At 36.5% G+C, this 12,249-nt stretch overlaps 1 protein-coding gene across 3 annotated transcripts in view; it reads left to right on the top strand.

The window, feature by feature from the left end:
• The window catches only part of pax3 (paired box 3), a 129,962-nt gene that overhangs the window by 94,992 nt on the left and 22,721 nt on the right, over positions 1 to 12,249 (top strand). For all 3 annotated transcript variants that reach the window (XM_008106289.3, XM_062976570.1, XM_003218269.4), the window contains one exon: positions 3,535 to 3,740. In XM_008106289.3, coding sequence (XP_008104496.1) covers positions 3,535 to 3,740 — 206 coding nt within the window. The remainder of the gene's footprint in view (positions 1 to 3,534; positions 3,741 to 12,249) is intronic.

Genomic DNA, 12,249 nt, shown 5'->3' with positions numbered 1-12,249 from the left:
TTTACATAGTAAAAACTTACAATAATATCAAAATCATATCAAAGTATACTTTTAGTCTTTTTTCTAATAGTTTCAGTAATCCAACTTGATTAGATAAATCATCTTTTCTGCATAACATTGCTAGATCATTAAATAATCAAGTTTGCTACAAAGAAAAAAACACAGTTTTTTCCTTATGTCATAATGCACCCTGCTACTTTGCAAGCAAATCTAATAACCACCACCAAAATTAATAGGAATAGTCAAATGTGTAAGCTAGCTTTCACACCAGTTTCACCTAAATTAATTTTGGGATAGAAGGAGCCCTTGTTTCCCAGAGAGAAAAGACCCATCTATATTGACCATTTATTGCAGTTAGATGCTAGCTTTAAGCTATGGTGCTTAAATGACAATCGGCCAACCATGCAAAAGAAAGCACTTAATGCACATCATTGCTTTGTGGTTTGTGTAATAAACACCACTAGTTCGAGGATTTCCTGTGTAATCATCTGCACAGCAAAACCATTTTTTAAATAACGGTTTGAAACTGACTTAAGTAATCAATGTATGCAGATGTGCCCAAATACTAAATTTAAATAAAAGTTATTAAATTAACTCCTTTTTTGCAGGAGAAATAAGAAAGCATGATATTTTCTTTTACTTACCAACCAGCACAATTTCAATTCAAATCAGACAGGTTCTTCTTTGTGCTGATAAAGTTCAAAAGACACTGTCTGCCCAGTAATCACTTTCTGTCGCATGTCGTGTTTTTAATTGTATTTGCAAATTTGAGCTTTAAATCAAAAACTGATTGATTTTCTTTTTTAAAGTATCAAATCGGGCATGGGTTGTCCATTGGCATAAATAAGAATATGAATGGTGATGAATTACAAAGACAAAACAAAAAGTTGGTATGATGAAAGGATAATGTAAAGTGCCTGATGAAATAATGAATTTTAGATGGATGGACAAAACAAAAGCCAATATTTTATAAAGTTGTTTTTTTTTTGTCTCCTGTTCATGTAACTTAGTTGAAGATCTTCCCAATATTTAGGTAGAATCTCTTTCCCTGTAGTTTGAACTCATTACTCTGTATCCTAGTATTTAGGGCAGCAGAAAACAAACTTACTCCATCTTCAATATGGCATCGTTTTGAATATTTATGTGTGGCTATTATGTCAATTCATATGATTCTAACGATACATCAGTCTACATAACTACTTAGAATTAGGTTCCGTTGAATTCAATAGGGCTTACTTCTTGGCAAGCAAGTATCAATTTATAACCTACAGACCTTGTTTTTGAATGCTGTCATGGTAATATGAAATTTACATTGACTAGAGAGAATTGTTTGAAAAATGGTGAAATCCCACCTTCTATTTCATGTAATACATCAGGTTTTCTCATGTCAAGTTTTGAAACTCATTTTCAAGTTTTAGATGTGTTGACAATGTTTTGAAACCTGTTACTCTGGGGTGGTGCTGGTCCGAGTTGATTTTGAGGTCATATACTGCTTCACACTTGTTAGGTTTCCATCTGTCTAACAACAATGGAGAAATTTTAGACAATGACTTCTGGAAACAAAAGAACTAATACAAAGGGCAATCATATACTGCCCTGTACATTATGCAACAGATGCATATATTGTAAGCATTTACAGGCATACCTCATCCCACTGTAGACACAGATGTACATGTATTGGTAAAAGGGAGTGTATCTTTGAGAAACTCACTTTCTGTTCCTCCTGAATCATCAGCCCTGGGTTTAGTGGGCAGTCAGGTATATAGACATAAAGTATTATTTTAGGAAAAGAAGAAGTACTTATCTTTATTTTGATTAGATACCATTATACCAATCCAACCAGTCCATCCTCCAGGAAATAATGCCCGGCTGCTCACTGGAGGGAAGTATATTAGAGGCAAAGTTGAAGTATTTTGGCCACATCATGAGGAGACAGGAAAGCTTGGAAAAGATCATGATGCTGGAGAAAATGGAAGGAAAAAGGAAGAGAGGCCGACCAAGGGTGAGATGGATGGACAGTATCCTGGAAATGACTGGCCTGACCTTGAAGGAACTGGGGGCGGCGACGGCCGACAGGGAGCTCTGGCGTGGACTGGTCCATGAGGTCACGAAATGTCGGAAACGACTATGCGACTGAGAGAGAGAGAGACCATTATACCAGCCTCTAAATAGATCTCTTTTGTAACTAGAGATGAAAGTGATGGTGCATTCTTGAGTATATTATTAAGGAGAAAATAAATTAAAAGGCGGGTCAGTATTCAAGTTCTGAATCTTTGTATCTCTAACCCAGCCTATGTGTCATGAGAAGCCATGGAGTTTTTGCAGTGCCTCGATTACTGAATGTTTGGGGACTTGCTGAAACCTTCTGGATAAGGAACAGTCATTTATAATGCTGAAATCCTTGTAAAAGGAGTATGCCTCTCTTTACAAGACTGAATAACTCTATAATGGCCACATTCGGACACCCCATTTACCAACTTCTAAGTAGATGTGCCTAGCAATTTCTTTGTGTCATTCAGAAGGATTATAGGTCAGATGCCAGCTGTGCCTGGAGGATCATGGGACTTATAGTCTAACACATCTGGGTGAGGAAGGGCAGTGTTTTTAAATGAAATATGAAATATAGCAAAGAAACACCATTCCTTTAACAAAAATTAAAATTGGATTTGTGTTTTAGCTTTCTTCTCTGAGGGCAAATGTGTTAAGATATGGGAGATCCTTGAGAGATGTCAGTTCTCCCACAGGTTTTACCAAAATAATAAAAGAAACAGTGTATGTATATATCTATAGATCTATATGTGGGGTCAGATCAAGGCCATGGTACTGGGAGTACTAATCCTTTTCCATGCACTGTTTCCTTGATCTAAGCCACTCTCCTCAAGCATTATATAATATGTACCATATGTGAATTCTACCTATTTAGGACATGGTTTAAAATCATGTTTCTTCCTTTCTATGTATTTGTGCCTAAGGAGAAGGGCATGCAGAGTTATGTGGCCTCTCACAGCCCTCTGGCCCATTGGCCATCAAAAGTCCACTGTCAATTTCCTAAATTTTGCGTCATGGCAAATCCCCATTAGATAAACTGAAAGTGCATTCTTGAATGTTTAAATTAAACAGTACTTTTATATGCTTGATTTGGTAGCAAGTCCTTGTGATTTTACTTGCCTAAATACAACAGTGATGAAGCTACATGGTTTGGGATTCAAATATTTGAGGTCATTGAAAAAAACAAGTTGAATATATTTGAATAAATAACCCAGGCAAGGAAATTGGAATCTGCCTCCAGATATTCCAAAAGGAAGAAAAGTGACTATATTAACTGAAGGAACTATTGAGAATTATTCAGTCATTTGAATGAAATATGCTGTAGCACTCTCAGACAAGGCTATCCATTGTATGGTTCATTGGAGGATCCAGGCTAATTTGAATAAAGCATTTTTCTTCAATGCCCCCTCCTGTTACTTAAATTCTTGATTCTGCCCTCATCTGCTAGTCACATATTAATTGTTCCTTTGCCTGATTTCTTTCCAGCATCAGCTCCGCAGTCAGATGAAGGTTCCGATATAGATTCTGAGCCAGATTTGCCATTAAAGCGAAAGCAACGTCGTAGCAGAACAACTTTTACAGCGGAACAATTAGAAGAGCTGGAGAGAGCTTTCGAGAGGACCCATTACCCTGATATTTACACCCGGGAGGAACTTGCACAAAGAGCTAAACTCACTGAAGCTCGGGTTCAGGTGAATATACTTCTTAATGGTTGTCAGGAGTTCATTTTGTATTAATGGGGATGAGGGTGGAGTAAGTTGATTGCCATTCTGCATTCTATGAATGCATTTTCTTGGTGAACAAAAAAAAAGATATATCAAACTGTTTCATAGGAGGTAGGACACAAGATGCATATCAGAACATTGTCAATAGTTCCTGATATGCATCAGTGCATGTACATAATGTGCATTGGGCACTTTTCTAGTTTTGTGACCTAGTAATGTAAGCCATGCTCAATTGGATACAGATGTTGTGAAAATTTCCACAAATGTAAGACCATTGACGGAGATGAAAGTCGAAAACAGGTTTTTGATCATAGTAACAGAATGCCAATGAGCACATATATATCCTTCACAGAAGAAGTGGACTTCATTTTTCCTTTATGGTGGGACCCAGGTTCTTTGATAGTCTGTTCGCTGTTGCATAAGATAAGAGAAGTTGAGAATCACTACTCCGGAAATTGTTCTTTCAGGCAAAAGTTTTGAAGAAGTGTTGTCAGGTTTCAAAAAGTCAAATACAAAAAGGTTTGACTGTTTTCAATTTTCCCAACAGTTTTGTTGATGAGCACAATTGTTACAATCAACTTTGGTTTTGTTCATTTCAAACAAGAGGGTCCTACTAATTTATACTAGATTGACAAAGCTTTCCAAAGTCTTAAGTTTTAACGATAGCAACAATAACAAGATTTTTTTCTCTCCTGAATTCTTCTGCAGAAAGTTTGGGGAAAATATGAGTAGATTGTGAGTGAAGATTTGTGTGCAAGCTCCAGTTCCTTTGACAAGAAACCATTTCATATGCAGATTGAAAAAGTTACTTTTTAAGATTACAGGTCCTAGAATTCACTGGTCACGCTAGCTAGAAACTGTGGGAGATTTAGTCCAAAAATATTTTCCCAAGCTCTGTCCCTTTACTTGTTGCAACTTGGGTTTTAGTATAAAACAAAATAGATTCTATAAAATGCCATCAAACCTGAATAATCTTTATCTTCAGAATCTAGAGCAAGCATACATAACAAAGGTTTGATGGAGATATATTTCCATTATCTAAAAGAGATTGAATTGAAAGAAAAATATAATTTTTCAAAATGATTTCCACTGCGTGTATCTAATTTTGAATAGTTGTATAATAATTATGTAGATACAATTATGCTAAAAAGAGTGTTTTTAATTTTTAAAAAGAAATAAGCCTATATGTAGAAGTGAATACTCTAGCTTCTTGCATAGGAAATACTGGAACAAGTAAGCTTCAACAGTCACGATGATGTTCATATTTTCTAAAGCAGTGACCCACAGTTACAAGAAAAGCAGACGTCTCATTAACATAACAGCTGTCTTAATGTGGCTTTAACCCTCTGACTTTTTACATTCCTTATGGCTTCCTGGGGTTCCCTTGAGACACATCTTGTCTCACACTTTACTACTGTGATCTACAGCCTAACAAATTCTCTACTGTGTCAAACATATGGACTTTTTGCTTAAAAAAGCATGCTGGGGAGGGGAGAGAGGCCCATTCAATCAACATTTAAAATATTAGGAAAAACAAACCTCCTGGGAATTAAAAATCAACTAGAATTTTAAGTGGTTCATTTTATGGGTACTTGTTTAAAGTTTGTTCATACCAGACATAGAAAATTGAAGGGAGATTGCTCTTGAATTTGTCATTCTAGGATTCATGGCTCTCTAGATCCCCAGCAGGACAAATTGGTAGCCTGGCTACTGTATTTCTATCAGGATTATAATTTTTTTGTGCTAAACCAATCCTTAACCTTCTACCAGAATAAATTATTCATTATATTTCTTAAAGCATTTCATTTCCATAATGGAAATTGTTTGGAAAATCTGGGGGTTTGTCAACTTTTTAAAGAATTAAGCAAGAAAATGTATAAATTAGGTGGATAGATATAGATTTGCACATTAGTGGAAGCAGGCAAAAATGTTCAGTATGATCCCTATATCTATAGGGAGCATGTTCCTGGACTTCACACGGATACATGAAAGTAGCAAACCCTATTATTATTATTTTCTTTTTAATAATAGTTTTTTTGAATATTTTTTATTACATTACTATTAATTTTGTTACAAAAAAAAGAAAGAAAAATCTTTACAATTCATATAATTAAGTCTTTTCCTTCCCCCAGTGTTCTACCCGTTGTGCTCCCCATCACCGGAGTCCATTTCTTTATAGTTCAACCAGAACCTCATTTCTTCTGGTGGGGGTTGATTCCCATCTTCTCTCCTTAATGTTTCTTCAATAAATTTCTTCCATATACTTTCAAAGTCATTTTTCTTTCTTAGGCCTTTTTTGACATTTAAATTGCATATTAATTTATCATTTATTGCTAATTTCCAAATTTCCTTGTACCAATCTTCTATTTTAATTTCCACCTCCCCTTTCCAATTCCTTGCTATTAATAACCTTGCGGCAGTTAGCAACATTGTTACCAAATTCTTTTCATTTTCTTTCCATTCATCTGTATTATAAATAGATAATAGTATAGTCGCTGGGTTTGCATTAATTTTTTTCTTCATGATACTCTCTATTTCTATTATGACCTTTCCCCAAAAACTCTGTACATACTTACATTCCCACCACATATGAATATATGTCCCCCTTTCTTGACAACCCCTCCAATATTTTTCTGAACAACTCTTATCCATATTATATATCTTTATTGGGGTCAAATACCACTTCCATACTATCTTGTAGTAGTTTTCTTTTATTCTAATTGATAAATTTTTGAGATGCCCTGCTTTCCATAATTTTTCCCAATTTCTTTCTCCTACTTTTATTCCCAATTCTTCCTCCCATATTTCCCTTGTTAGTATCCCTTTCCTCCCACCTTTAATCTCTATTAATATTTTATATATCATACTAGTTATCCCTTTTGGATATTCATTTCCCTCTTTAGTCTGTTCTTTTAATACTATATTTTCAAATTTTGTTGGCTCTCTTTTTATTTTATTTATGAAAGAAAACACACTGCAAATACCTAAAAATACATACTAAAAACCTACCTACCACTATTAATATATAATATCTATATAATATAAAAAGTGGTATAATACCCAAAGTAAAAAATAATTAACATTAAACAATTACAACTGATGCATACCATTACCCCTCACACAAAAATATACATAAAATGTGTCTTTCTAACTTCCAACTGGAAGATCTAAATTGACTGAATTCTTAAACTTTTCTATTATATCAAGCTAAACTACTTTTCTTTTAACTAAAAGAGAACTGTATTATTTCAATGGGGCAAACAATATATATTTTTACCTGAGATAGCAACTCTCTAAAATTTCTAGGTCTTCCAACATAACTGAATGCTCAACCTTCACTGGCCATACAATTACTTTGGAGAAGCTAGAGAGGTGTTTCTATAAAAAAATTCTAGGTCCTCCAGCATCACACTGGAAGACCTTGAAATTCTAGGAGAGAACACTTTAAATTAAATCCACGAATAATCAAATATGCAATAGCCAAAACCACAAATGTGGAGGGACAACTTTATATAATTTCTGTGGATATAACCCTGTGGATATAGGGTTTGTATTACATTAGCATAAAATAAAGATTTAAGGCCCCTCTACATTGCTCCATATCACAGGATCTGATTCCAGATTATTTGCTTTGAACTGGATGATATGAGTCTCCACTGCCAAATAATCTGGGATAAGAAGATAATCTGGGATCTGATCCTAGAATATAGGGGCAGTGTGGAAGGAGCAATAGTAGAGTAACCATGATAGTTTAAATTTAGAATTTATTGCAATCTATTTTTATGGGTGGGAGAAACAATTTATCCCAGCCTGGTAACAACTGGAGTTGTAGACCAAAACACTTGGAAAATACTAGATGGGAGAAGTTGCTTTCTCCCTTATCCTGATGCTTCTCAAGCTATCTATTGTGGAAGACTGGCAATTATTCCCCTCAATGTTCCAGGGACTTTCAGCAATTTTGTACCTTCTGCTACAATTGTTTTTCTTTTTTCCCTGGAAACTTAACTGCAATTGCAGCCAATGGCTTATGGATCACCATAAAATTGACCAGCACTTTGGAAAGCTCTGTATTAGCCTCTTTTTTCTAATTCATTTCACTTTCTTTTTAGTTTTACTTTAGCAGTAAATAGGGTCTCAACAACTTCAAGACAAAATAACTTTGCAATGCCACTATAATGAATGGTTAGGGAGTTTGAGCTAGGATTGTCTGGCCTTCCCATTCATCCTAGTCACATATTGGGTCTGTAGTCCAGGACAATGCACCAGAGCTTTCCCCTTTCCCACCGAACGATCAATCCCAGAACTTCATAGGATGAAGCCAACCATGTGGAGTGAATACTACTATTAATTAGTCTGTTCCAGTGGATATGAGAGTTTAACTGGGACTCTGTACAACGTCATCTTGAAATTTTCTACCTATTTGTTGGCAGCAAAATTGGGAAGACTGTTTGTCTCCCAGGGACAATAGGTTTTCCATGTGTTCTCAGGGGTGAGGTCCCTTGATTAGCTATAGTAGCATATAGCATAGCTTCTGGCTTTTTGCTCAAAATGTCTTTCTCTAGCTGTTTGTCTCTCACAGTCTGAGTCCATTTTCCATGCTCAATAAAATTCCTATGGTAATTTTTCACTCTCTTTGTTGGCAGAAAAATTGGGGAAACCATTTCCCCAAACTTGTCCCAGAGGAAGATCAATTCTATGGAATGTAAATGCCCCAGGCTAACTATCATTTAAGAGCAGTGTGTGTGTGTGTGTGTGTGTATGTGCATGCATGTGTTTGTGGATGTGGAGGGGGAAGCTGCTCCCCCCAAAAGAAAGAAAAACTGACAATTCTTATATAAATACAAGAAATCTATTAAAGTCTATTTCTTTTGCGTCTGTGAGAGGGAGCGAGAAGATAAAGTTCTCAAAGTTTTCTCAAAGAACAAGAAAAGGAGGAGGAGGAGAAAGCCCTCTGAGTCATTTCAGCTTGGCTCTAGTTTAATCTGATAGTTTCATCAATTTACATAAATTACATTCATAAGAAATGTACACAAAAACTTAAATTCTGGGCAAGCGCCTTTACTTCTGTTGAGACCAAGTATGGAATGAGAGGAGTGAAAGTGTTTTTAACTCAAACCAGAAAACCTTGTATTTCCTTGGGTATTAGTGTAGAAGGAGTTGTCTTCAGAAACTGAGCAGAGGATATCTGCTTTCTTTTTGTGCAAATTAATTTTCAAGAGAGCATCTTTCTACTTCAGTATTTTGTAGTCTTTGGTTGCCACCTAGACATTTTTGTATTGTTTCTGTGTACTTTTTTGTATTGTTTCTGAGTCTCACAGAAGTGCCCGAAAGGAGCAATGCAGGGTATTTGGGATAGACAATCATGGCATATGTTGTGAAATTTGAGACTTAGTTCTGGGTCTCTCAAGCAGTTGGCATATAAATGTAGCTAATAAATAATAAATAATAAATACTACCAGGACTACCAAACTGAAGTTTCACCAGACAACTGTGGCCCTCAACCCTGTCTTTATATCCTTAAAACACCCATCACTCCCTCAATCTCCTTCAGTTTTAAAGAAGAATGCAATTTCAGGCAATCCCCCCCCCCCCAATATCACACAAAACATTCCAACTCAGCAAAACTCACCACTGCAAGCATCTCAAACTCCATTCAGCCACAAATACTTCTATTCCTTCAAAACCACTCTAAAATGTGCCTTCTATTTGTCATCATTTTGGGGAGATCTGTAGACAACATGTCTCCATTTTTCAATTTTTCCATGCACCATATCTCAAAATGGTGATAGAAAATAGAGATACTTTCCCTGTCACCGTTTTGAGATTGACTGCAGAAAAGATGGGCTTACTCTGCATGTATGAGTGTGTATCTGTGTGTGTTTAAGTGCCTTGCATGGACAGTGGTGGTGGGGAAATGGTTGGGACAGAACATTGCCCCCAGGTTTCCATGTAGTTAACTCTTCCTGGGTCTCACGGAAGTGCCCAAAAGGAGCAATGCAGGGTATTTGGGAGAGACAATCATGGCATATGTTGGGAAATCTGAGACTTAGTTCTGGGTCTCTCAAGTAGTTGGCAAGGAATGATCTGAATGTCAACCAGCCTCAAGCCCAAGCCCAAACCATCCATCCAGCACTTAACAAAGAAGCTTTACCTGTCTAGCTTCCCCTGGAGCCTCAACAGACCATTCTCCTCCCTGTATCACAGCAGCATCTAGCATGGCTATCAGATGTACAAGCAGGTGTGTTCTGTTTGCCGCAGAATGGAGTACCTGACCTTCCGCCCAAACCCACTGATCCACCATCTAGCAAAAACTATTTGTGCATAGTCAAATACATGAAAGAAAACAATGAATGAATGTGAAATTGGTACAAAACCAGGATGAATATGGAACACTACAAACAAGAAGTCATCATAATATAAACTAGCAATTTGTGACTATAGATATCCAAAGACTGTTGTCTCTGACACTGTTGAGCACTTCTAGAACATCCTATTAGCCAATCAGAGGCCACTGGGTCATATAATTTTAGCTTTCACATATCTCTTAAAGACATTCCAGAAAAGGTCTTGACCATAGGCTGAATCTCGAATCCTACTGAACTTTTTTAAATGTTTACTCAAAAGCATAAGATGGGGATGGGCTGCTATTATAAGGAATTGGAAATAGGAAACTTTCCTTCCATAGACTAGTAAATTTGTCTTAAGATATAAACCTCATTTGCAGTGATTCTCCTTTCTTCAGCAAACCCTGACTATCATCAAAGACTTTGATGGGATAGATAACTTTGAGTGGAGACAGGAAATAGATAACTATCTTTCCATGAGTTCCTGTCCTATGAATGGCAGGTTAGAAATGAAACTCATTGGCCTCAGTAAGACTTACCCTTTGGTAGTTGGGGAGAAAAACATTTTTTCAAAAGTGCATGGAGCAAAAAGAAGGTAGAGCATGAGTTAAAAGAAGGTGAGGCTTATTAAGTTGACAGAATTTCTAACTACACCAAACTCTGCATGTAACTCTATGGATTCAGGTTCCCTATACATGGTATATAGGATGGCAGCCTAAGTTTACTGATTTTAGAGTCCAAGCTCCAGTGTCTTGCCTCTTGTCCCATTCTTTTATCTTCTTCTAGTAAGTTATGTGGTGTTCCCTGTATCTTTACCGCTTTCCCTTATGGATTTTCAACAATTGATCTTTTTTTCGTGTCAGGAGTGACTTGAGAAACTACAAGTCACTTCTGGTGTGTGAGAATTGGCTGTCTGCAAGGATGTTGCCCAGGGGACGCCCATAGACCTGAAGCTGATAGAGGAAGCTTATCCGCGCTCACCCCAGGTTGGATTCGAACCGGCAACCTTCAGATCAGCAACCCAACCTTCAAATCAGCAGTCCTGCTGACATAAGGGTTTAACCCACTGTGCAACCGTGGCCTTCCAGTGATCAGTACAATACTTAAAGTAACCATATTTACTCGAGTCTAATGCACCTTCGAATCTAATGCACACCTCAATTTTCAAAACCCAGAAACCTCAGAAATATTTACAATATTATATGGATCTAATGCACACCTTAATTTTGGGAAGGTAATTTAGTCAAAAAAGGTGAGCATTAGAATTGAGTAAATATGGTAGTAGACATATAAAATAAATTGCAGATTGCATGTTATAGCTACCTAATAAAACACTGCTCCTCACAAAATACATGTCAAGTTTAAAAGATAATTAGCTGTCAAATAACAAATAATGCTGGACAAAATGTGCAGTATCAGATATCCACTATTATCAGATGTCACAAAAAAAATCACAGAGATCAAATGTACAGAATATATCAGATTTAAAAAGAAGGATTTTGAGGAGAAATTTTACGGTGGAAATTAACTTCAATTCAGTTCCAGATTGGCAAGGAAATTCCAGGAATAATAAGAAGTTATGATCATTTCAAATTGTCACAAATCCCTTCTTGGCCTGAGGCTGTTGTTTCTTCATTCTGGATAACTGCATGCAATATTTCTGGTATAGAAACCACAGAGTCTTTGATCAATATCAGGGCATGCTAGCCAATGCATATGAAGTCAAAAACTTCTGCTCAGAAATATATTTCAGATATTAGAGATCTATGTCAGTAAGAGAGGAAAGATTTCTTTATAGCCTAAGGAAACATGATAAATGAAGTTGGATCATCTGAAATATTTTCTTAATCATGAATTGCAGTGGGCTGTGGTATTGTCTTTGGAGGAAGAACACGAAACCCATCACTTGAGACAATTAAATTAGATTGGACAAATCAGTCAAGTATATTCAGCTCTGGCATGGAATAGACTAGATGGCCTTGCAGACCTTTCCCATCTTAGATTCCTAATATTTACATCTTTGCCTTTTTGTTATCATTTTCCCCCTAAGTAGTTTGTAACTGAACAAGGCAACATCCTATTTCCTTGACGCTGGCTGGGGATCCTTTCAAAGCTGCAGTTCTTCCTCAAGG

The sequence above is a fragment of the Anolis carolinensis genome, chromosome 3 (genome assembly GCF_035594765.1).
Source record: "Anolis carolinensis isolate JA03-04 chromosome 3, rAnoCar3.1.pri, whole genome shotgun sequence".
NCBI lineage: Eukaryota > Metazoa > Chordata > Lepidosauria > Squamata > Dactyloidae > Anolis > Anolis carolinensis.
Note: the sequence above shows the minus strand (reverse complement) of the source record. Positions and strands in the feature narration are given on the sequence as shown.